This window comes from Bison bison, unplaced genomic scaffold (genome assembly GCF_000754665.1).
Source record: "Bison bison bison isolate TAMUID 2011002044 unplaced genomic scaffold, Bison_UMD1.0 scf7180017864273, whole genome shotgun sequence".
Lineage (NCBI taxonomy): Eukaryota > Metazoa > Chordata > Mammalia > Artiodactyla > Bovidae > Bison > Bison bison.
Window position 1 is genome coordinate 864,393 of NW_011494845.1, and position 27,821 is coordinate 892,213.

General features: G+C 34.7%; 1 protein-coding gene across 1 annotated transcript in view; it reads left to right on the plus strand.

The window, feature by feature from the left end:
* Positions 1 to 18,806, plus strand: part of ZC2HC1A (zinc finger, C2HC-type containing 1A) — a 54,331-nt gene extending 35,525 nt beyond the window's left edge. Inside the window, exons 8-9 of the mRNA XM_010848770.1 lie at positions 12,669 to 12,776; positions 16,200 to 18,806. Of these exons, the coding sequence (XP_010847072.1) occupies positions 12,669 to 12,776; positions 16,200 to 16,365 (274 nt within the window). The 3' untranslated portion in view covers positions 16,366 to 18,806. The remainder of the gene's footprint in view (positions 1 to 12,668; positions 12,777 to 16,199) is intronic.
* The last annotated feature ends 9,015 nt before the right edge of the window (positions 18,807 to 27,821 follow it).

Consider the following 27,821-nt stretch of genomic DNA (forward strand, 5'->3'; position numbering starts at 1 on the left):
AGCAGAGACATTACTTTCCCAACAAAGGTCTGTCTAGTCAAGGCTCTGGTTTTTCCAGTGGTCATGTATGGATGTGAGAGTTGGACTGTGAAGAAAGCTGAGTGCCGAAGAATTGATGCTTTTGAACTGTGGTGTTGGAGAAGACTCTTGAGAGTCCCTTGGACTGCAAGGAGATCCAACCAGTCCATTCTAAAGGAGTTCAGTCCTGGGATTTCTTTGGAAGGAATGATGCTAAAGCTGAAACTCCAGTACTTTGGCCACCTCATGCGAAGAGTTGACTCATTGGAAGAGACTCTGATGCTGGGAGGGATTGGGGGCAGGAGGAGAAGGGGACAACAGAGGATGAGATGGCTGGATGGCACCACTGACTCAATGGACGTGACTCTGAGTGAACTCTGGGGGTTGGTGATGGACAGGGAGGCCTGGCGTGCTGTGATTCATGGGGTCGCAGAGTCAGACACGACTGAGTAACTGAACTAAACTGAACTGAGGTTGGTGTAAACTTCATGTATACTTTGATACAAACTATAAAAATTTAATACTATTTATGTTTCTATAATTTTATGTAGAAATTAGAGTTTTATGTAGTTTCTATAGTTTTATGTGTGTTTCTATAGTTTTTAATAAAATAGCATTATTAAGCCTTCAGCAGTTAATGTGGGAAAATTCATTGATAACACTACAGTTTTTCATAGAAGTCTTTCAATAGAATACTAGTAGAAACTCACTTTTCATTTTGATAAACAAGAAGACTAAGGGATGGCCATATGATTATTAGAATGTAACCTTATTCTTTGTATTTACAGATAGTGTTTATAAAGTTGATTTAGGAAGCATGACACATGTTATTTTCAGATCTAGAGTCTTAGTTTGACTTTTATATAGGAAATATATAGGATGGTATCTATCAATAGAGAGTAATTGCCTTTTGTTTCCTAATTTGGACTACATGTAAAGTGTTTAAGAGCTAAAGATAATTTATTGTATTTTCATTGTAGAAAAAGAACAAGATCAGCTAACAAGATCTGATTAGTTAAATTCTTTGTTTTTGTCATGCTTCCAAAAAGAAGAGACAGGCTATTCTTTTTTTTTCTTTTTAATTTTATTTTATTTAACTTTACAATATTGTATTGGTTATGCCATATATCAAAATGAATCTGCCACAGGTATACATGTGTTCCCCATCCTGAACCCTCCTCCCTCCTCCCTCCCCATACCATCCCTCTGGGTCGTCCCAGTGCACCAGCCCCAAGCATCCAGTATCATGCATCAAACCTGGACTGGCGACTCGTTTCATATATGATATTATACATATTTCAATGCCATTCTCCCAAATCATCCCACCCTCTCCCTCTCCCACAGAGTCCAAAAGACTGTTCTGTACATCAGTGTCTCTTTATTCTTAAGAAAGAGACAGGTTATCAGTAGAACAGGTGTTTGAAAGTAAAAGGTTCTCATCTCCCAGTACTAAAAAAAAACGGATCTGATTTTCTTTTTATAGCTGCTCTACTGAGTTGACTCATTAGATACGTAAATATAGAAATATCAATATGTTTTAACTTTATAAATGGAGGTTTCATTTATGGTTGACTGTGAATTATAGGTTGGTAATTTTTTTAGTACCTTTCCTATCATACTGGTAATCTTAACCAGTTGGCAGTATTAAGTTATACTGACACTCTTTTTAAGAGGGCATGTGAAGCTGGCTGGTAAAATGAAAAGGGTTACTGGATTTTGGATTAAAATACTATATTTCTAGATCCTACTTTGCCCCTAACTAGTAGCTACCTGAGTTTGTTCTTATCTGTTTTCTCTTTCTTGCTCTGACAACTTTTACTCCGCTTATACCTTGACAGCTGATGAACATTTATTAATATTTAGGAGAAAATGTTTTTACTAATGATCAAAAACTTTGGGCACAAGAATTTTACAAGTTGTGCACTGCTGTAATGCTATAAAGATTTAAAAATTTTTGTTTGTCCCATATTAAACTGTCAGGCATGACTGTTTAAATCTCATTTGTCCATGCTATATATGATGCTTATGTGTTAAAGGACTGTTTCTAACTGCTGGAAAGAGAGTGGTGATGTATGCTTCTGACCAATATATTACTGTATTACTATAAGTTAATATAACTACTGTATTAACTGATAGTAATATGATTATTATACTGAATAGAATCATTCATAGCTGTCCAGTTAGTGACAGGGCTCATTCCTTTTTTAGAATTACTGAGGTAATGGTTTGTCTCTTTCCCTTACTAGATTATAAAATCTGTGATGGCAAAGCTCTGTGTCTGCTTTGCTTACAGATGTAACTACAAAATGTAGTATAATACTTGGCATACAGACACACAAATTTTTGGTGAATATATGAAATAATAGTGAATCAATAAGTTCAGTTCCTGATTTGTCAACTTTTTGCAACATCACAGAATCATGGTTCTGGTACTTGTAATTACTTGAGGTTTGTATGACTGTTCTTTTGTCTTTTCATACTAAAAAACTGAAGGCAAAAAGAGAAGAGGGTAGCAGAGGATGAGATGGCTAGATGGCATCACCGACTCAGTGGGTCTGAATTTGAGCAAACTCTAGAAGATAGTGAAGGACAGGGAAGCCTGGTGTGCTACAGTCCATGGGGTCACAAAGAGTCAGACATAACTTAGTGACTGAACAACAACAAAAATGATTATCATGATTTTTGTTGACACAGATAATTCAGAATTGAGTAAAGACAGAATTAAGACATCTGGTTAGCTATAATGTTCAAGAAGTTGAGCATCTTTTGAGATTAGTAAAATGAGTCATTTTAGTGGTTTGGAATGATTTAAAGCCTGCTGTGTATAATCTTTGTTGTGTTTGCCTGCAGTCATATATATCAGTGATCTATAATATTTAGCATATATTGAAATCACACCATAGAAAAATTTATCTTTTTACTTGGAAAAATTCAGATGATAAAGCATCTGTCTACAGTGCGGGAGACCCAGGTTCGATCCCTGGGTCGGGAAGATCCCCTGGAGAAGGAAATGGCAATCCATTCCAGTACTCTTGCCTGGAAAATCCCATGGACAGAGGAGCCTGGTAGACTATAGTCCATGGGGTCACAAAAAGACACGACTTCACTTTCACTTTCACTTTCTTTTGATAATTCTAGACAACCTGTGAGTCAGCTGATTTTAACAGAATTTTTTAAAGCAAAATACACCCTAATAGAAAATTTTTTCTTGTGCCAAAAATAGTTTTCTTTATTCCTAGAGATATTAGAAATATGATGAAACCCAGAGTTTTAAATAAATATTGCTATACTTGAATTATGTCAGAGAGTTTACACAGTTGTACCTAGAGAATTATGTTTTCTTAATGGTTAATTACTAACTTAAATGGTATTTCAGCTGATAATTTTCAATAGTGAAAGTATCAAATTGCAGAGATTTACTTCTGTTCAATTACTCTAAGAACTAGAAGTTTACTTTGGAGATAGGATATAGTATGTGTGGTAAAACTAGAGAAACAATGCAGATAAGGAGCATTTTTTTTTTATGAAAAAATAAATTGGTTTCTCATGCTTTATGTTAACAGGAGTGAGAAATGAATGTCTGGGTTTTGAGTATATATTTATATGAGTGGAAACAAGCTTTTCTTATAAGCCAGTCTTTTGATGTGTGTGGTTTGTGTGTACCATTATTTAGATTTTTATGAACTTCTCTGACTTTCATTATTGGTCTAGAAATGCCTCAACCTAGAATTGCACAGTTTGGCTTCCTATGTGGATAAAAATTATTTCAACTATTAGACTAAGGAAGCTCAGTTTGCCATGGAATTGAGTTACTACGTTATCTATATAGAATTTAATCAATGAGTTTAACCAGTAGTAGAAGTATGGAAGGCTTTGAAACTCTGAGTGCCTTGAAACATCATAGCTATAGATGTATACATAGATACAAAATACCTCTTGGTAAAATGTATCCCCAAATTATTTAAGAAGTCATCTTTTTGTTTTATCTCTTCTGCTCTGTTATGGTGTACAGGACTGAGTGGCTTATTTATTTCCTAAAAATTCACTCTCATGGTGTCAACAATAAACAGGGACCTTTCCTAGGTTAAAGTTTATCTCAACTCAGAAATAGATGGATATGTTGCCAAATATTTGCAGCGTTGCCAAAAACGCTCATTCAGTGATGAATATTTGGAAAGTCTGCCACAGCATTTTTCCTTTCTAGATATACTATTCATATCATGGCAGTTACATACAACTAGAGATAGTCCGTTTAAAAACCCTGGGTCCATCATTTATATAAATGTATCAGCTTGACAAAAAGTTACGTATTTTTGTCTTGGACTATAAGATAGTGATTTTGATCGTAACTCTTTATGGTAAAATTTTAGATCATCATTGAAATCTGCCTTTCATTAAGAGTTTTAAAAATTTAAAATAATTGGCATCCTCTCAAGTATGGAATTTTGATGTTTTAGAGCAGGTGATCTTTTTGAACTGTGGTCTGAGGGCCAAATCCTGCCCAACAGTTATTTTTATTGGAACATGGCTGCACATGGCCACTGGTGAATTGTCTATGGCTGCAATCGTGCTATAGTGGCAGAGTCAAGTGTGGCAGAGAGTATAGCCTACAAAGTCTGAAATATTTACTTTTTAGCTTTTTATAGGAAAAGTTTACCACTCCCTGTTTTAGAATGCGTAAGTAGGAATTTTATTTATAATTTGAAGGTAGGGATTTTAAGGATTCTTCATTTATTCCGTTTTTAAAGTTATGTGGACTGTCTAAGAAGTTGGACCGTATATTAGTGTCCAGTGAACCAAAGGGTTTTTATTTTTTTGAACTTTCATTAATCCATTCAAACACATTTCTGTGGTTGAATTAAAAGAGTAGTAACAGATTAAAAGTATACTTTCATGTTAATCTGACCAAATCTAAGTACCAATGTAAGGATGGATCCTTGAACTTCATATGGGAATTCTATGTTTTGTATATCAGATGGGAATTCTGTTTTGTATATCAGATTGCTAGTCTACACCAAATTTATGCTGTGTAGATGTGCTTGGTTGGCTTTAAAATATGTTCCTTCTTTTCTTGAACAGCAGAAACAGTGATTTTACTGCTAAATGGATTTCTTTATTCCTGCCTTAATATCTTTCAGACAGTGCTACCTTTCGTGTAGCATTGTCATTACTGAATTGGACCCTTTAAAAGAAAAACAGCATAGAGGCACTCTGAAAACATTGATGTTGATAGTTCTGTAATGATTACTATCACATTGAAATTACAATTGTCAAACTTTGTAAATAAGATAAAAACACATAATACAGTAGATTTCTTATTGTACGTTTCCAAAATTTATTATCAGAGTAACCCCAGATGTAGATAGATGTATAAACTAAGTATTAAAATCACCAGTGGTGATGTTTTTCATAATCTGAAACATCGAAGACCCCTGAGGGCAGGGCAAAACGTATAGTAGAGAATTCCTGCTTCCTTTACTTGTTTTATTCACTTCCATAAGTCAGTTATCGATGATTTGCAGACCAAGAAACACATCGAGAAGAAACTTCAACCAAAGAGCAATCAGTTGGGTTTAAAACTTTAAATTCCTTTTGAAAATATGTCGCCACTTTTGCAAAGAATTCAATTTCTTTCCAAATATCCCTTTAGTCCTATTGCTACTTTGACTTATTTTTAATGCTACTGAAGGGAGGAAGGAAGGGACAGAAAAGAAATGGTTTAATAGAAAAGGAAATGTGGATAAAGAAGCATTCTTGTTCACTAAAATAAATGTGAAAATGGTACATGAGAGCTGTTCTGGATCCAAGTCAGTTAAGGAAAATATTTAAGTATTTGAAAGATCTTTTGTTGTAAACTGATAATTTTAACTTTTAAAATTTTTTATTGATGTATAGTTGATGTACAGTATTCACAGTTTTTAAAGGTGATAATACATTTATAATTCTTAGAATATTTGCATATATTTCTTGTGTTATACAATATATACTTATGGCCTAATTATTTTATACATAGTAGTTTAAACCTCTGTAAGCCCCACCCTAAACTGCCTCTCTCCTTCCCTCTTTACCCTGGTAACCACTATCTTTCAGTCAGTTTCTTTTTTGTTACATTCATTAGTTTATTTGTTAGATTCCACATATGTGATGTAATAGTATTAGTATTTGTAATTTATATACAAATACTATTAGTAATAGTATTTGTCTTTCTCTAAGTGACATACTTCCCTTCATGTCTATCCATGTTGTTGCAAATGGCAAAATTTCATCCCTTTTTATGGCTGTGTAGTATTCCACTTTCCATTTGTTTGGTTGTATGCGTGTGTGTATGTACATACCTATATATATACCTCATCTTCTTTATCCATTCATCTGTTGATGGACACTTAGGTTGCTTCCATTATCGTGGCAATTGTAAATGATGCTGCTATAAATCTTGGGATGTGTGTATCTTTTTGAGTTAATGTTTTTTCAGATGTATGACTAGGAGTGGAATTACTGGGCCATGTGGTAATTTTATTTTTAGTTTTTTGAGAAATCTCCATATAGTTTTCCACAATGATTGCACCAATTTATATTTTCACCAATAGTATAAGAGGATTCCCTTTTCTCCAAATCCTCACCAACATTTGTTATTTGGGTCTTTTTGATGATAGCTTTTTGACAGTTGTGAGTTGGTAGGTCATTGTGGTTTTAATTTGCATTTCTCTGATGATTAACTACAATGAGCATCTTTTCCTTTGCCTTTTGGCTTTGGAAAATATCATCTTTGGAAAAATGTCTAGTCAGGTCTTTTGCTCTTTTGATGTTGAGTTGTATGATCTGTTTATATATTTTGGATATTAACCCCTTATTGGTCATAACATTTGCAAATATTTTCTCCCATTCATTTGGTTGTCTTGTCCATGGTTTACTTTGATGTCCAAATGGTTTACTTTCATTTTAATTAGGTCTCAGGATAAATTTCAAATTTATGTAAAACCTTAACATTGACTATCATTTCAAGGTTTTTCAAATATGTAACCAAATTTTATATGTAAGAACACTTATAATTAATTCATATAAAGATTATATTTATTAAAATCATATAAAATACATTTATGTGTAAACTTATATAACCTTGATTTCACTGAGAATTTAAAATTTATTTAGTTAGACCTTAAAAATAACATAGCATAACAATAGAAATCTACAGTGGAATGAAGCGATTTGAGCTTCATAACAACATTTACTAACATTTAGCCTCAGTAACATTTGAATTGTGATACACATACATGTACATAGGTAGACCTAGACCTGGGTCTCCTGCGTTGCAGGCAGATCTTCTACCATCTGAGCCACCAGGGAAGACCAGCCTAAGTAGCATTTGAATTGGGTGTGTATATACACACATTCATATACATGGGTAGGCAAACCGATTGAGTTGAATTTCATAACACAGGTATGTGGTAGTAAATCATCATTGAAATCTGCCTTTTACAAAATTACATTTTTAAAATCTGAAAATACTAGCAATCCTTTCATGTATAGAAGATATGTAATATTCCCAGTAGAGAATTCCCTTTACATTTTTATTAGATTCCACTCACCTCCTTTGTTTTATCATTTGTTAGATTTTAGTAGTTCTTATCATATGAGAGGAATCCATGTTTTAAATGTTTCTAAATTTTAATTCTGAATTTTAATTTCAGTAACTTTTTTTTTCTGAGAAAGAAAGTAAAATCTTTTCTTTTGCCAAATCCACAGATACCTTTTGTAAGAAAAATACTATTTGGAACAATAGTGCTTTGATTGTTATTACATAATTCAAAGAAAAATCTGATTTATTAATTAAAATTCTAAATAGGTTAATTTTCTACTGATTGCTCACAAATAAAATGCATACAATGTTAATCTTACAAATTTTAGAAGTTTTGTTGTTTTATATATAATAAATATACAATATATTTATTGGAGGCATTTAAAAAATTCTTTAAAATGTTTTACTGAGTGTGATGTAAACACCTAATGTAAAGCAGCACCGTCCGCAGAGTATTGATATCAACTTTTACAACAAAATGCCTGCTGTGTATAGGATATTGAAGGAAGAGAAACTGGATAAAATGTGTCTGTCTGTAGAGATCCTTATTATCTAGAGGGATGACCAGATTGTTTTGAGACACTAAACTGTGTAATAAGAACAAAGCATCAGGTCTGTCTTATTTACCACAGTATTCCCAGAATTTAGCACAGTGCCTGATACATAGTGGGTGCTCAGGATTTAAATGAGTAAACAAAAATCCCTTGAAAAAACTCTTTGTTATCAAGCAGTGATGTGTCATTCAGTAGTCACTGAAGGTAGTACTCCTAGTTTCCAAATTTAATTTTCCCTGCTCCCTACTTTTAATGGATATTGATTGGCGATAATATCATTTGTTTGATATAAAATAATGAAATCTCTGTAAACCTGCAGTTTTTTGTTATTCAGTAGCTGAAAATCCTTTATAATTTTGGTTGAAAATATTAGCTTTAGTTGGCATGGCCACTTCTAATTTTTTCATGTAGTTTTTAGAATTGCCATCAGTGTTTTCATAGGATCATGCTTAATGTTTCTCTGGATAAATTTCAGAAATAGGAAAGTTCTGTGAATTCAGGGAAGGGGACAATTAGATTATTTGTGAGCTCCCTAAGAACAAGCATCCTGTCTATATTTATGTACTAGAATAATAACGTCCAGTTCACTGCTAGCTTCTAAAATTTTAAACAGTTGTTGTCCTTCTTAAGTTTTTTTTTTTTTAATTGATTCCATTGCCCTGCTATGTGATTTTCATATTTAATAATGGATATTGTATGAACTATCTGAGGATTCTTTTTGACATTAGTCCTTACCCTGGCAGTTAGATAATTATGAAAGAGCTTGAGGGGTGGATTTCTGATGAATCAGAATAATATCTTAAAATTTTTTTTGAATATAAAGAAACAGTAACATTCTCCTTATGGGTACACCTTTATATATTTTAATAGTAATATGGACAAGTTAGGCCCTCCACTTGGAACTAGAAGACATATGCAAAGATTGTATGAGAGCAATGCAAAATCAGACAGTGCCATCAGAAGACATGAGTTATTACCCATTTACAAGCAAGTATGTATAACTCAGTTTGGTTACTGTTTTTCAGCTATTTCCTTAAAGGGTTTATATAATGAAATACTATAAATTTGTATATTCCTATACTTAAAATTTTTTATTTTAATCATTTTTAAGCCAAGAAGTGCTGAGTAATCTTCTAGGATTTATAACACTCTGATTTTTGATGAGCATTTCTATTCTATGTCTATTTTTAGAGCATTCATTGAATAAAATTTAAATTTTAAATTAAAATTTAATTTTCAGAGGGTTGAAATGAGTCACCTTAATAATTGTTATTTTTATGAAACTATTTTTTAGGAGTAATATTATTTAAAAATGTATAGGGAATATTATATCATATATTATATAAATATATTGCTAGAATATCTTTTAGTTAAGTAGATGATAAATTATTATAAAAAAGCAGGGAACAGATCTTAGAAAACATTCAATCCAGGGATCCTCAGTCTTTGTGTTAGATAGTTACAAATTGCACATAACACAGGGAAGTAAACACATCCCTTCTGTGTACTGGCCTCTCTGACTGAGAGGAGAAGCAGGAGTGGCAGTGGCAGTCTTGGACCTCTCCACACAAGTCTTCAAAGCTTACAAGTTTGTGCCCCCAAAGCAGGTCTTGCCCTCTCATCTTAAAATGATGAACTGAGGGTCTCATAAGTTAAATTACTTAATAGAGCTCACCTAATTAACCTTTAAACCAAAGTCTACCACAACAGTCTCTTATCCATAAATAATAATACATTTAGCTAGATATATAATAAAACAAAGATGGGAAAAGTCTTCATCATTAGCAGCCATCATGTGTTGTTTTTAAGTAGACAGTGATAAATTCTAGAAGGAAGAATTTGTGCACTGAGCTTTTTTTCTTTGCACTATTCCTGCTGTCTGTACCCTCCAAAGCAGATCTCAGAGAAACAGGGATTAGCAATGGGGTAGAGGAAGTGCAATTGCAAAGTTAGACCTTCTTTTATTATTGGATTGGACTGTAGCAGGCAGATTGTATCAATGGACACATAATAAGGTAGCACTTTCAGACTCTGTCCAGGAAGAAAAATGTGTTGAACGGTGTGAGACTGGAGTAACACGTTTTAAGTACTGATCAAAATGGTTCTTGGCATTCCAGTTCTACCTTATAGATGTTACTAAAAATACACAATAGGCATTGAATAATGACAGCTGTTGTTGATAACTTATATTTTATTTTTTTATTATTTTCTAATTATTTGACTAACTATTGATATGAAGTTATATATGTATATGCATGGGTATGTTTGTACTGTGTATATATCTCATATGTACATTATATGAAGGTGATAGTATTTCTAACAAGTTTTTGTTCTTGACCAAAAACCCTGTCCATCCTGTTCCTCTGTGACTCTCACTTGGAGGAATTGCCACCATTTGGCAGGGAGTTTTCAGAGACTGAATTCCTAAAAAGGCATGTGATAGTTCTACAACATCCCTAGAGGGGCCATGTGAAAGTAGAGTAGCATACACCTCGTGGGTGGACTTGCAGTGAGCGTTTGAAGGCCATTTGAAGAGGTGCAGGGTAACCCATACATGCACCAGGGTGATTCTTGTCAAAGTTTAGAAATAGTTTAAGTATTCAAAGTTGCCTCCCTTTGAATGACATCATTGCATATTGAATATAAGATTTGGAATGAGACCCACATAAATTCAAATTCAAACACTCTGGCCATGTACTGTGAGTGAAAGTTGCTCAGTCATGTCTGACTCTTTGCGACCCCACGGACTGTAGTCCTTGGAATTCTCCAGGCCAGAATACTGAAGTGGGTTGCCTTTCCCTCCTTCAGAGGATCTTTCCAATGCAGGGATCGAACCCAGGTTTCCCGCATTACAGGAGGATTCTTTACCAACTGAGCCACAAGGGAAGCCCCAAGAATACTGGAGTGAAACCCAGAAATCAGACTGGGGTCTCCTGCTTTGCAGGCACATTCTTTACCAACTGAGCTATCAGGGAAGCCCAGCCATGTAATAGCTTTGCACTTAATCTCTGTGACTGTGAGTTTTTTCAACTTTAAATGGGAATAATATCTTCAGGGATTTTTGTGAAGATTAAAGAAAGTGAAGTATGTATAGTACCTGGTATCATATCTGGCATTTGGAAAATAATAGATGTTGTTACTCCCTGCATGTATTTTGGAGACAACTGTTTAAAATTTTGGGAGACTCTCTCCAACTTTGCTATATAAGTAGAGAAGGAAGAATTTCTGCCAGAGTTTGAGAACTTAAAATATACAAAGGCATTTTTGAAAAGAGGATTCTGCTTGATCATGTAACACAGTATTGCTTATCTCTGAAATGAAAAGATTTGACTAAATTTCTAAAGAGAGGGAGGAAACTAACACTAATGAACATCTTACACCTAGTTCTGCAATGACTTATCTGTCACCATGGGGAAATTACTTAACTACTCTTTGCCTCAGTTGCCTCCTTTGCAAGATGGAATTAGTAATCCTTACTGCTTCATAGGATTATTATGAGGATTAAATAAATTTTATATGAAGGTGATTAGAAATGTAGCTACAGGAATTCCCTCGTGGTCCAGTGGTTAGGACTCTGCACTTCCACTGCAGGGGGCATGGATTCGATCCCTGGTTGGAGAACTAAGATCCCTCATGCTGTGAGGTGTGGCCAGGAAAAAAAAAATGCAGCTACATCAAATGTAGTAAGCACTGTTAATGTAAGTGTTAACTTGTAGTAGCAATACTAATAGTAGTAATACCATCATCACCCTCCGCTATGCTAAATGTAGTATCAATTACATTTTATATATCTGACTTCCTGTAAGTGATGATGGTCACATGTTATACATGAGGGTACTTGGACTCAGATTGCCAGACCCAGAGTTGTTCAGTGGCAGTTGGGATTTGAATCCAGATTCATCTGAATTCCAAAGCCTATACATTTTACCATTTTTACCTCATATATAAGCGTTCTTTGATTCCGGAATTTTCAAAAAGGTATGATCAGCCACTTTACTGGTAACAGATAGCCCAGGTTGTATAGTTGGTGAAATTAAAATCTTTAGAGGCAAGAGTATATTAACCAATTCATTCCAGTTGCTTTTTCTAAGAACAGGCTTTCATAAATGGAATATTATTCTTTAAAAATGGTTAGCAAAATTTTTAACCACATCTTATACATCTAACATTATTATTTGACTCTAGGCACTCAACAAGACTTATCTCTAGTTTGAGGGGACTGTATATTTAAACTTAAAAAAATTTGAAATGTTAACTTATAAATTTCATGTCAAGAATATGTATTTTTTTTTAATGATTTTATGTACCATCAAGATAATCTTAGTCAATGCAAAATGCTTTGGCTTATACTTCATATTAAGGATTTCAGATGTGAAATAATTATTTGGATTTTAATCTTTTGAGTTTACCTTTCTATAGCTTCTAATTATTTTTCTAATCATTCTAATAAACAATTTGTGAAAGAAATGCTTACTATTCAGTAGTTTTTTTTCATCATGCCATCTCTTTCTGTCTTCTAGGACTAACATCAAACCTCGAAATTCCACGCCACCTAGTTTGGCCCGAAATCCTGCCTCAGGTGTGCTTACAAGCAAAAGAAAAACATACAGTGATAGCTACATGGCCAGGTATGTTTAGCTCTGATATTGTAATAACGAAAAATAGGTATTCATTGAGTGTAAATAGTATTTTCTTATACCTTGTAGATGTAATTTTTATGGTAAATACTCAAATACAGTTTGTTCAGTACCACTGGATGCATTTGTGTTTTTTATGTCTTAATTGTAACTGCAGCATGGTTATTTTTACCTCTTCAAATTGAATAATAGACTTTTTACACTACTGCTATTATAATTTTCAGCAGCATTTTATTACATTTAAATTCCTCTGATGAGATTGTGATTATCCATGTACATCCCTTTCTAATATGTCACAGTATTTGCACAGCTTTGACATTGGCTCTGTTTTTCAACATATAATGAAATCATTCCAGTTATAAATATTTTATTTTTCATATGTATCCCAACTTATTCCATAAAGTTTTAAGGAAAGGTACAGAATGTATAGTGAAATACAACATTGTTTTTTAAATTAAAAATAGGAAAAAGAAAGATGAGAATTAAAAGATAAAGTGGGAAAAGAGTGGGGTTAGTTTACAAAGTTTGTGTCATGAGACCTGTAGATAGGCCAGCCCTGGGCCACAAAGTGGCGTATACACTTTGTTGTAATAGCCAAAGTACAGGAGAATAGAAGAGTAGTTACATGATTCTCGTTGTCTGAAACAGAAAAATAAATCACTTTTTCTGAGAAAGTAAAACAAGTCCTGAGACCTTAGAAGTTCTGCTCTGATTTCTCATATAGAAGCACTGTGTAATTTAGTGGTTAACTTATTAATTAACATCCTACTGAATGTGATTGGTTGTGTTATATGAAACTATATATATTGTCTGCTTTTTATAAGTATATAATATGTACAGACATTCATTATTCATATTTAATCCAGGAATAGATTTTTAAGTATCTAAAATGCTAGCTCTCCCTCCTGGTTTTGCCCATTAGAAGAAGCATCTATGGAGCTTTCCAAAACCAAACAGGTGGAGGTCTCTCCCAGATGGAGAGTGGGGTCTGGGTGTCTGCCATTTAGAAAGTTTTAAGAGTGATCCTTGTGCTTAAGACGAGAACCATAGAGGAACTGATAAATTGCTGTCTTTTCAGCTAGGTTCTTTAATAAGTATTGTTTGTCTCACCTGAGGCTTTGATACGTATTTTTGATTCATATAAGGAAGTGAACCTCTGTTTCTTAGAGTCCTGGATTATGGCTATACTGTGTTCTATATGTGTGGAACCATGTGCTTTGAATCAGTGCTGAGTATAAGATTAACATTCTGTTATAAAATGGAAAACTTAATACATATGCTTGAATAAATGAATAATTTTATCTTTCCAAAGAATAGACAAAGTGTTAACAGGCAGGAGCAAAAATCACATTAAAAAATGTTTAGGATATTCTTTTTTTTTTTTTTTTTAGAGCTTTATATCTGATAGGAAGCCCTAAGCCTTACTCACCTGAATACTCAACCTCCATCCTAGACAAAAATACTTATAACCAAAACAGATGGAGAATTCTCAGAGATTTATTTTTCTGAAAGTCTGATAGGCTACATTTCCTGGACAACCCTTCCAAATAGAACACCTGGAAATACTGGATAAACGAGAAAATATATATGTATTTCTGAATATGTAGCTTAGTTCTCAACAAACAAAGGAAATTTCTAAAGAAAAAAATACGAAGAAGGTTAGAGATCAATTTGGTAAATTAACTGTGACACTGCAGCTACTTTTGAGGTTTTCAGTGGTCTTCACTATATAGAGAGTTGGGTTTTAAGGTAATTTGGGGAGAGAGGAATTGACTTCTGGTACTTATACAAAATAGTGTTAAAAACAACTTTTCCTCACCCTTGCCACCATGCCTCTTGCTCTAAGCCAGGATTCTTGAGAGGTTCAGCAAAGATTCTTCTTAGACTCAGCCAGAGGCACTTATATGACTGTATATTATATTTGTCACTGGGATTGTTTTCAGAAATATGAGAGGATAGCAGGGCAGCGTCAGGTGTTTTCTCTTTCATGGGAGGCTTTGCAGCATTCCTGAAGCTTGTCTTCCTCAGCTATCCAACTGACAGCTCAGGTGTAAGAGAATAAGATCTCATAGGTGGGTATAGGGTCAGTTTAAGTAGAAGTCCTTTTTCCCAAAGGGAATCGGCATCTCATAATAGCAGTATCATAGACATAGCTTCCAGGTATGTCCAGTTTCAGTGAACTGCTTGCAAACACTGTTGCTTAGAAACACCGCTGGCATTTCGCCTCTGTTGGGTTTTTATTAAACAGAGCTGAGAAGTTATCCCAAGGTCAGCTATGTCCACAGAAGAGGAGAAAGGTTGTGTTAACCCTTCTCTCACAGTATTCAGAGGGTTATCTCTTGAGTGAAAGCTGGACTAGGGGAAAAAAAAAACCAATCAGGAATAAGAGAGTCCAAGGATACTTGTCTGTCTTAGCCATGGCTCAGAGAGATGTGAATTCCCACTGATAATTCATAACTATAGGTGGGCCTTCATATGAGTTTAAGGTTTGAAAGTAAAACATCTGCATATTCTAATAAATTCTTAACTTGGATACTCTTGGTTTAAGGGCTTCCTTGGAGCTTAGAAAAGCAAAAGCAGAAAGAACCATCTTATGAAATGCTGTAAACCCAGGCCTCCTGATTCTCACAGGTGAACACACATGAGCTTGCAATTCTGAACTACAAAACAAACAAATTTCAAGCCATACAGAGAAACAGGGAATCAGTCATGAGTGACAGCAGAAAACAAACACATGTGCCCAAGACTTAAGATACTGAAATTCTTCAGACATTACTTATAAAATAAGTCAGGTTGAAGTATATAAAGGAATAAGACAGGGAATTGAAGCCATTAACAGTGACAGTATATTATCACAGAAAGATTAGAGATCTTTACAGAAGAACCAAACAACTCAATGCAAGAGGGAAAATTTCAATTCAATCGCTAAGTCGTGTCCGACTCTTTCTGACCCCATTCACTGCAACTCACCAGACTTCCCTGTCATTTAGTTTCTCCTGGAGTTTGCTCAAACTCATGTCCATTGAGTTGATGATGCCATCCAAACATCTCATCCTCTTTTGCCCCTTTCGCCTTCTGCCCTCAGTCTTTCCTAGCATCAGGGTCTTTTCCAGTGAGTTAGCTCTTCTTATCAGGTGGCCAAAGTATTGAGCTTCAGCATCAGTCCTTCAAATGAATATTTAGGGTTGATTTCCTTTAGGATTGACTGATTTGATCTCCCTGCTGCCCAAGGGACTCTCAATAGGCTTCTGTAGCACCACAGTTCGAAAGCATCAGTTCGTCAAGAGCATTAATGATGAGATTAAGAAGCTTTTGGTTATACTTAATAGTATTATTTTCTGTTTCCCAAGGCTTACAGATTGAAAATTACTGTCATGAACTTTGTGTTTCTACTTTCTCTCTGTACCTCTCCAGGCCAGATGGAGACTACATCTCTTCATTTAATGGTGGAAACACTAAAGGCATTGAGGGAAATTCAGCGGGACACTTACCAAAATTCTGCCATGAATGTGGGACTAAATACCCTGTAGAATGGGCAAAGTTCTGCTGTGAATGTGGTGTTCGGAGAATGGTTCTGTGAACAGAATCCAAAAAAAAGAAAAAGCTAAGTCCTGAATTTTATGATTATTGCTGCTTGGACATCTAGAGCACTTCCTCTAGTGATTTCGTGCTAAAATTACTCAAAATACTTTTTTTCAAGTTTTTGGAGCAAAATTCTTTGGCTGTGTAATGTGTGTGTATATATGTGAGTGTACATATACTGTATATAATAAATACCTGATAACCTAAGCTGTGCCATTCAAGGACATACCTACTTATCAGTCAGAAAATAACTTTAGGTGGAATCATTTAACTTAGGTATTCCTTTTCTGTTGTTAAAGTCCATTACTATACTTCCACAAACAATCCAGCGTTAATGCTTAGCGCTCTAAGCTTTCAGATGATCATTACTTTGAGCAGGACATCAGAATAAACATTTTTATTATTGACCTATTTTCAGATAGTATCATTGTAGGATGGAATGCTTGAACTTTTGAAAATGAGAGAATATTTTAGTTACAATTAGTTGTGTCGTTTTCCTGTAGAGCTCTTTAATAATTAATTTTATAAATATTTTTTAAAAAGAGAGGGAAAAACCCCTATTGTGTATGTTGCTCTTTACTCAGTGTATTATTGATTCCATAGAGGTTTTTACTCAATTCTTAAAAACATAATTATGCAGTGCCCTTTTCAGAGACACAAATCTGAAAATACAGCTGTTTCTTTTTCTAGTTATAACTGAATGATTTTTTTTTTTGCTCAGTGTGTATTAGTTTACCACACATTCTTTCTACTTCTGATTGTCTTCAGATTTCACTTTTGTCCTTTTTTCCCCATTATCTCATGTCTGAAGAGTAGTTTGCTACTTCATTTTTGCAAAGTTGGCAAGTTAATTATTTAATAGAAGGTGCACAAAGTTCCTTGCAAAGTCTTGCATTTATATCTATGTATTTGAATTTAGAAGAAATTAATGGATTTTAAAACAGATCATCTCACCTAATAAACAATTAACTTCGATAATTAATCCTTAGTGCAGGGCATGCAGGTAAAAAGAATTGAATTTTAGTCACTCGAAGTATAGTTATATGTATTTATGGGTAGGTTAAGAGAATGTTAATATTTAATTTTTCCTACTCACGTTTTTCTTCCAGTGTTTTGTGCTGAAGCACCATTTACTTCACAATAAAAAGCCTCTGAAAATGCATTGCTGTAATGGATAGCTGCTTTATTATGTAATTAAACATTCACAAAAATGTAATTATACTTTCACCTTTACTTTGACTAAAATACAGCTTTTAATCATTGTCACTTTCAATGTAACATTGTATTTACTAGTAAATACCTTTGGTTGCTTGTGCAGCCAAATTCAGTAATTCAGTAGTTATTTCTGTTGAATCAAACCTAACAAACCTTGATCTTATTATAAAGGTACAGCAAATCATTTGTAGGCAATTTCTAACTTCTTGTTTATGATTCTGATCAATTGTGAGGATCAGGGTAGAAATTTGTGGCTTATAGCTTTCTCTGAAATTCATTTATACTTAACTTTATAATTTTATTCATTAGTTTTTTTGTTTTGTTTTGTTTGTGTTTTTCATTTGGTCAGAGGATAACTTAGTGGTAATGGAAATTTATGATTTACATTATAGTTCCTTTCCTGACTTTCAATAATTTTTTTTTCTGGTTGCCTTTATTTAGTCATATTGGCCAGAAGGAAGGGTCAGAGTTCAATAAAACTATATTACATCTTATTCCATCAACTAGAATAGCTTTAATAAATTTAGGAGAATAAGGTACATATCAGAGTTCCATTTCAATTGTTTATGTTCTTCTGTTCTAATTATTAGAAACCATATAAAGAAAGAACTTTTAACTCTTGCTTTATCTAGAATTGAGCACTATTTTCTTCCAAGTATATTTTTAAAGATCACATAATTTTTGTCCGCCCAAGGAAGGAATAGCTAAGTGATCTTAAACAAAGTGGCACATGTTTGTTTCTCACTGAATTTTACTGTAGCAAGTAAATGTTATAATGTACTATATGGAAATGAGTTGGTAAGAAATCATCTAATTCCAAAACGACAGAGATTGTTACAAACAGTAAGTAGGTGAAATATATTAATGAATTATGAAACATATCGATGCAGTGTATTTAAATGCATTTTTATATTACTTGCATATATTATTTTCATGTTGATTTGTTGTGCAATAGTTCAGTTTTTAAGAAATTTTCCTAGATCTATGCATCATTTATTTTATTTTTATTTATTTTCACAAGTATTTTCCAGTGTGGTAGAATGAAAAGATGATTTAAACTTAAATTAAAACTGTAAAAATTGCTTATATAATATTCTGAAAGTTATTAGCTTGGAAAAGTAAGAGTAGTATGGCTGCTGTTGTCTCTTGTTCACTCTGTTTTTTTAAATTACAAATGATGTCTTCATTTTTGAACCTATTCAATAAAGACATGAAGCAAAAAAATGCCACTTGGTTTTCAATGATGTCGTATCTTTTTTTCAGACACAGGTAGAAAGATAGCAGTCTACTGAAATAATATATTCAAAGTAAAATACAGACTTTTTTAATGAGAAAGAGTTTTCACTGGCACTTTTTTTATGTGCTGTCAGCTTTTAAAAGGAGTTACTACTGTTTTATTTTGAAGTGTTTTATAACTTCAAAGCATTATAAATCTGTTTCTTCACAAGATTTTTAAGGCATAGAAATTCTCTTTTTAGGCAATAAAATTTGGCAGTTGAAAACATTAGAGAAATGAGGTTAATAAGGAAACATTATGAACATTTCTAAATAGGTAATATACAGTTCAGTGGCAAAAAGTATTTGTGATGAATACTTAATTAGATCATCATATTAAAAGCTTTAAACTATAGCTGTCTGTAGTGAAAATATTAGACATGTTTAATTTGTACTCAATTTTCCTTAGGCTCAAGGTGGATACTTTCTACCATGAGTAGAAGCTCAGGGAATGGAAAATAATAGAATACGTACATAGCTACAGAAAGTCAGCAGGGCTCTTACGTCTTTATTAGCATTGCACATATATGTATTTTATATGTTAAGTGTATTTTTAGTTTTAAAATGGTTAAGTGTATTTTTAGTACTAAAAGTAGATTGATTTGTCCAACGATTGTTCTGTTGAATATAGTAGTGGAGAACCATTGAAACAAAGTTTACAAGAGCCATATTCATTTTTATTTTCATTTAGAGAAATTTTAGTTAAATGTCACAATAGTCATTTATTTCTATACAACTTTTCTTTTACGTGTGAATTACGTTTTTGCCACTAGAGGGTGCTTTTAGATAATTTAAGATTGCTATCCTCTAGTAATGGCCTCTCGGGAATAAGATGCTGAGAAAGATTGAAGGCAGGAGGAGAAGGGGATGACAGAGAATGCGATGGTTGGATGGCATCACCAACTCAGTGGACATGAGTTTGAGCAAGCTCCGGGATTTGGTGAAGGACAGGGAAGCCTGGTGTGCTGCTGTCCGTGGCGTCACAGAGAATTGGACAGACTAAGTGACTGAACGACAAGAACAACTGTAATAAGTAGGTTTTTTTTGATGACATGAAATGACAGAGATTTATAAGATGTAGTTTTTTGTTATATATTTTGCTCTGATTTTAATAGCCCACGTGTTTTTTGTTTGTTTTTAAGAAACATAGTGTAGCTCCTTTGGGGCACCAGCTGGGCAATATTTGATAAAATCTTTCATATTAACATCTCACATAATTTTGTTAGCAAAATTATGCTTCTCAAACGTATTACTCATGCACATTACCACATAATTCTTATACTATTTCTTTAATATTTCATCCTAGGACAGGGAAGCTTAAAGTTATAATCCTTAAGGTGGGTTTTTTCCTTCAATCAGCTAACCTTATCTAATGAATGCAAATGAGATCAATTTATATAGGACCTAAATAAGTGCTTAGACCAAATCATATTAGATGCACAAAGCTAAAACTTTATAAACATTTTAAAGAATGATTTTTGTATTCTTTATTCTATGAAATGCTGGGAATCAAGAGTTATACATAAGGTGTGATTTAGTCCCTGTCCTATAGTTGATAATTTATTTGGAGAAGTCATTATATAAACAGATACTTACAGTTTAGGACAAAACAAAGGATTTTTAATTGAAGTATAGTTGACTTACAATGTTGTGAAAGAATTTAACAGAACTTAATTATAAAAATACCAACAAAATTATTTGTAAGTGTTGAAGTTTCTTATCACAAGTCATTCAGTTCACCATTTCCTATTTTTTTTCTCCTTACCTTGTCCCAGTGCTTAGGAGAAAACTTGCTGGAATATAAAGAGCTGCACTACCTTTTAGTGGGGAGAAGTGGTAGAGAGGGTATGTGAATGATGAGTGTGCATTCTAAGTCATTTCAGTCGTGTCTGACTCTGTGACCCCACTGTAGCCTGCCAGGCTTCTCTGTCCATGGGATTATCCCAACAGGAATACTGGAGTGGGTTGCCGTTTCCTCCTCCAGGGGATCTTCTTGATCCAGGGATCGAACCTGAGTCTCTTACGTCTCCTGCATTGGCAGTCAGCTTCTTTACCACTCGTGCCACCTGGGAAGTCCTATGTGTATGGTTGTTCAGTTGCTCAGTGGTGTCTGACTCTTTGTGACCCCATGGACTGCAGCATGCCAGGCTTCCCTGTCCTTCACTGTCTCCCGGAGCTTGCTCAAACTCATGTCCATTGAGTCAGTGATGCCATCCAGCCATCTCATCCCCTTCTCCTGCTCTCAATCTTTCCCAGCATCAGGATCTTTTCTAATGAGTCAGCTCGTCGCATCAGGGGGCCAGAGTATTGGAGCTTCCGCATCAGTCCTAATGAATATGTGTATGGTGGGGTCTATAAAATGGGAGCTGTCAGAGCTGTGAAAAGTGAACTACTTGGATTGTCCTGAGGACTGAGGACAAATCATCATTGAGTAAAAGTCACTGATAATTGCAATTGTTCAATCTTATCTCATAGAACTCTTCACTTTCACTGTCCTGTTTTTTTTGTTGTTGTTTATTTCACGTCTCTCTGCTCAAAGACTCCGTTTCTATGCCTGTTTTGAATTTGCAACTATGGATAGGAGGCTGCCAGTAGTGGTGAGTATATTTGACAATGAAATACTGATTTTCATTCATTGAATCACCAGTCTTAAAATCTTAAATTATAATACACTTGAAGACTGCCTGGGGCTTTAAGATGAATGACCTTATCCACTGATGGTGGAGATACAAATTTATGATACTTTTTGAAGAAGTTGACTAAATTTACTTTAAAAGCCTTTAAAATACACATGTCTCATAATCCAGTAATTTTATTCCTAAAATGTATTTCTTCTTGAAGAAATAATCTGAAGAAAAATATTTATGCAGAACACATTTAATAATACTATTATTTGTAGTGATAAAAATTAATTTAGAAAAAAAAATTAATTTAGTAAGTTAAAGCATTTTTCAAATAATTTTTAATGGCATGGTGAGGTTATGTTTTGTTATTAGAACAAAAAGCTAGCCTAAAATAGTGAATGTGTGTAAAATACAATTGCAGTTGTATAGAAGATGAGACAGATAAAAAGGCTGTTAAAGCATTTATATTCCTCTTTATATTATGTTTATTTCTACTCTTAAGTAGTTATGATGTTACATATTCTTTATATTTTTTGTATTACCAGTTTTTAAATGAATATATAATACTTTAATACTTTTTAATCTTTAAAAAATGAAGAGGTTTATGTTTTTCAGAATCACTCGCATTTGATACTTTATTGAAAATCACTACCTCCTCTTCATTTGTTTTCTGACATTCAGAAATGTAGTTGATAGCCCTATATTAACTACATTTGTGAATGTCAGAAAACAAATGAAGAGGAGGTAGTGATTTTCAGTAAATTCAGGGATGGGGGAGCCTCGTGGGCTGCCGTCTATGGGGTCACACGGAGTCAGACACGACTGAAGTGACTTAGCAGCAGCAGCGGCAGCCCTATATTAATAGTAATTATTAATAATATATTTAAGCTAGTTTCTGTGATACTTTTGTTAAAAGTGGTTTCTGTCAACTCTATGTAATTTTAATAAGATAATTTTTCTTGAATTTTCTTGAATACTCATATTCTGATATAGCCCTCCCTTCAACTGTTTACCACCTATGACTTGAAGAATTTTGACAAGTCTGAGAAATGCAAATGAATTTTTGATTTAGAGCTAAAACAAGAATTAAACTTGGTCTAAATGTTTTAGAGTTTTTTTTTTTTTGTCTTTCTGCTTTTGATTTTTGAGGGGCAAATATATATATGTTTACTTATTATACTGTAAAACTTTAAAGATTTTTCAAAGTTATCTTATTTCTCCCTCTTGTTATTTTATTCAAGAGGAATAGTTTAAGAAACAAAAAGTTTTAATAATATATTTCCATTTTTACTAATCTTCCCAAACTTAGGAGTTCTAAAAAGGAAAAAAAACTCATATGGACCATACAGGAAACATCAGAAAGTTTTCATTTTGAACACTAATTCTTCAAGGGTGATTTCCCTTTAAAAAATTGGTATTCAATTAACTCTTAACACTGTGAAAGTTTAAACCTAAAAGTTTGTTTTCCAGTCTCTTACTATAGACAAAAGCAAAGCACCATTTGAATGAGCAACATGTGTTCTAGATCAGCTCTGTATTCTTGGTGAGGCACTGTTTTCTCATGGTCTTTGTTTTTGATAAACAGTGTTATGGTTCTCCCTCTGGTGTTACTAGAAAGGTTGTTTGTCACTGATGCTGTTACCAGAAAGCTGTTATGTGAGGAGGGGCTTATCACTTACTGCCTTAGATACTTTAAACTTTGAACAATACTAGAAGTTAAACACTGCTTAAAACATATCTAGTAGTGAAAAATTGTCTTGATCTATTTTAAATCTGAGTTTTCTTACTATCTCAAAGGGTCATTTGTCATGTTTGTGGCTAGCATCTTTTGAAAACCCTGTTTAGTAAGTTTTCTCTACTGAATTCTACTACCTCCAAATCTTAGCCAGAATTTGGTTTTAAGCACTTTCCTCATTAGTATTGGCATTGTAAAGGGGAAGCACAAAGTCATACTAAATTTTACCATTGAAAACGATTCGAGTTCAAATAACAGATCCCAGCCTACTTAGTTTAAGCAAAAAAGAATTTATTAAAAGTTACTGGATAATTCACAGAAATTTCTGGAAGAGCCAGCTAATCAAGTTAGGCAGTTGTTCAGCCAGAAACAATGCCCAAATTATAATGAAAGACTACTTCAGTGGAGAACAGTCAACTAGAGAGCCACCACGGGGACATGTGACTTTAAAATTAAAAGTAAAACAACTTTAAATCATTTAGCATTTGGACCTAGATCAGAAGCTCTGGGCTCTAGGGCTGCTGTCACAGATACTGTGTATATAAACATAAAAAGTAAGAAGGAATCCCAGTTACCTTTGAAAAAGCATCATTCAACACTCATATTTTAATAATCCATTTGATGTCATTTGACTTCTTCACATGAATCAGTGTGTTCTTCCTGCTTTTTCCCTTGGCATAGTCACTGGTTCAGAGTTAAAGAGTAACAGGTCGTGTCTTGCAAAATGGGTGTCACTTCTTGACGCTGTCACAGTTACCTTCAAAGCCCAGTGTCTCACCACCATCCTCAAAACAGATGCATACTACAGGATCTGCTTCCTCACATTATTTGTTTGAGAATCTCAGTCTGTTCCATAGTTCCAAGGTTACATATCTACTCTGTAGCTGCAAGAAAAGGTGGAAAACTGAATTCTGGTAAAGGTAATGAATTATTAAAATATGAGTGTTGAATGATGCTTTTATTTATTTATTTTTTATCCAGAAAAGTGCTTAAAACCATGTTCTGCAGCAGGAAATCTTCAATACATTGAGTTAAGACATCTTTCCTCATCCCAGTTATGGTGTGAGATAATCACAAACTGAATTTTAAGAAATGGTTTTGGCTTACTTATAGGAATAGGGAGTGATGTGATCTGGCTTAAACGTATAATCTGAATGTGTGTTCTTTGGCTCTGAATATGTGTTCTGTGGGTTTTCCCGAGGGCTTAGTGGGTAAAGAATCCACCTGCAGGGCAGGAGACACAGGCAGATGTGAGTTTGATCCCTGGGTCGGGAAGATCCCCTGATGAAGGGCATGGCAATCCACTCCAGTAGTCTTGCCTGGAGAATCCCAGGGACATAAGAGCCTGGTGGGCTACAGTCCATAGAGTTGCAAAGAGTCAAACAAGACTGAAGCAACAGCAGGTACACACAGCCCTTAAGTTAATTAGAAATAAAAGGTAAAGTTGTTACACATTCTACCCTAAAATGTCACATAAACTTTTTTTAAGTTCACTTAGTGTTCTTGCCTGGAGAATCCCAGGGACGGGAAGCCTGGTGGGCTGCCGTCTATGGGGTCGCACAGAGTCGGACACGACTGAAGCGACTTAGCAGCAGCAGCAACATTTCACTTTCAGGAAAGAATTACCTGATACAAGTTACAGTTGAAACAAACAGAAACTTTCCAACCCCACCTGAGTATAACACAGAAGGAGCAGTTTCCTCATTTTGCAAGACTTCCCTATAAAGTTGAAGCCTGATTTCCTTATTGACACAACTATTTTCTCCTACTTGGGGAGGCAAAGCTTAGTCATTAAGTTTCAGTACAGTTCAGTCACTCAGTCTTATTAGACTCTTTGTGACCCCATGGACTTCAGCACGCCAGGCTTCCTTGTCCATCACCAACTCGCCGAGCTCACTCAAACTCATGTCCATCAAGTCAGTGATGCCATCCAACCATCTTATCCTCTGTCGTCCCCATCTCGCTCCACCTTCAATCTTTCCCAGCATCAGGGTCTTTTCTAGTGAGTCAGTTCTTTGCATCAGGTGGCCAAAGTATTGGAGTTTCAGCTTCAACATCAGTCCCTCCAATGAATATTCAGGACTGACTTCCTTTAGGATAAACTGGTTGAATCTCCTTGCAGTCCAAGGGACTCTCAAGATTCTTCTCCAACACTACAGTTCAAAAATATCAATTCTTTGGCTCTCAGCTTGCTTTATAGTCCAGCTGTCACATCCATACATGACTACTGAAAAAACCATAGCTTTGACTAGATGAATCTTTATCAAAGTAATGTCTCTGCTTTTTCATATGCTGTCTAGATTGATCATAGCTTTTCTTCCAAGGAACAACTGTCTTTTAATTTCATGTCTGCAGTCACCATCTGCACTGATTTTGGAGCCCCCCAAAATAAAGTCTGTCACTGTTTCCATTTTTTCCTAATCTATTTGCCATGAAGTGATGGGACTGGATGCTATGATCTTAGTTTTCTGAATGTTGAGTTTTAAGCCAACTTTTTCACTCTCCTCTTTCACTTTCATCAAGAGGCTCTTTAGTTCTTCTTCACTTTTCTGCCATAAGGGTGGTGTCATCTGCATATTTCTCCCGGCAGTCTTAATTCCAGCTTGTGCTTCATCTGGCCTGGCATTTCTCATGATGTACTCTGCATATAAGTTAAATAAGCAGGGTGACAATATGCAGCCTTGATGTACTCCTTTCCTGATTTGGAGCCAGTCTGTTGTTCCATGTCCAGTTCTAACTGTTGCTTCCTGACCTGCAAACAGATTTCTGAGGAGGCAGGTCAGGTGGTCTGGTATTCCCATCTCTTGAAGAATTTTCCACAGCTTGTTGTGATCCACACAGTCAAAGGCTTTTGTGTAGTCAATAGAGCCGAAGTAGATGGTTTTCTGGAACTCTCTTGCTTTTTTTTTTTTTTCTTCATCCAACGGATGTTGGCAATTTGATCTCTGGTTCCTCTGCCTTTTCTAAATCCAGCTTGAAATCTGGAAGTTCACAGTTCACGTACTGTTGAAGCCTGGCTTGGAGAATTTTGAGCATTACTTTGCTAGCATGTGAGATGAGTGCAATTGTGTGGTAGTTTGAGCATTCTTTGACATTGCCTTTTTTGGGGATTGGAATGAAAACTGACCTTTTCTAGTCCTGCAGCCACTGCTGGGTTTTCCAGATTTGCTGGCATATTGAGTGCAGCACTTTCACTGCATCCATCATCTTTTAGGATTTGAAACAGCTCAACTGGAATTCCATCATCTCCACTGGCTCTGTTCATAATGATGCTTCCTAGGGCCCAGTTGACTTCGCATTCCAGGTTGTCTGGCTCTAGGTGATCTAGGTGAGTGATCACACCATTGTGTTTATCTGGGTCATGAAGATCTTTTTTTTATAGTTCTTCTGTGTATTCTTGCCACCTCTTCTTAAAATCTTCTGCTTCTGTTAAGTCTATACCATTTCTGTCCATAATTGTGCCCATCTTTGCATGAAATGTTCCCTTGGTATCTCTGATTTTCTTGAAGAGATCTCTCGTCTTTCCCATTCTATTGTTTTCCTCTATATTTTTGCACTAATAACTGAGGAAGGCTTTCTTTTCTCTCCTTGCTATTCTTTGGAACTCTGCATTCAAATGGGTATATGTTTCCTTTTCTCCTTTGCCTTTTGCTTCTGTTCTTTTCTCAGCTATTTGTAAGGCCTCCTCTGACAACCATTTTGCCTTTTCGCATTTCTTTTTCTTGGGCATGGTCTTGATCACTGCCTCCTGTACAATGTCATGAACCTCTGTCCATAGTTTTCCAGGGACTCTATCAGATATAATCCCTTGAATCTGTTTGTTACTTCCACTGTATAATTATAAGGGATTTGATTTAAGTCATACCTGGACGGTCTAGTCATTAAGTTTCCCTTCCTAATATAGTACCTGATATTCATAAACTTACCTTTCATTCTTATTTTCTCATTCATCATCAATATAACCTTCAAGTATAACAGACGAGATCCTTCTAAGACACCAGGAAAAGAAGGATGGAGGATTAATAAAAGATGCATGTGGATTAGAACTGGAACGTCTTTAGGTCCTGAGGAAGCTGTAAGGGTTGGTACCTCTGCCAGGCTCTATGCTTCTGTTACTCATCTGTCCATTCTCTAATTGTGTATCTCCTTCACTCACTACTGTGTACCTGTTTGTTCCCCCATTCCTTCAATTTGCCAGTGCTCAACTTAATAAAACCTTAAAACATTCTATTTCAGATTTACTTTGGGTAAATTTATTTGAGATTGTGGCTCAAACTTTTGAAACAGGGTACCTGAACTAATTCATTTTCTCAAGCTGTGTGACATTTATCACAGATCGTTAGTCTCTCAATTAATTGTACTTTGGGCAGATGCCCTAGAGGGCCCCATTGGTTGGGTTGAGAGGCATGACTTCACACGGCTAAGAACACTTAGCAGAAGTCATGGCTGGTACAGACTCCCTTACAGCAGGTGTGGATATGTCAGGGAATGGCTGACATATTTAGAAAAAGTATTTGATTATATTTGTAATAGCCTTCATTTAAAACATTTTTTTAATTGGAAGATAATTGTTTTGTGTAGGTTTCTGCTATACAACAGTGTGAA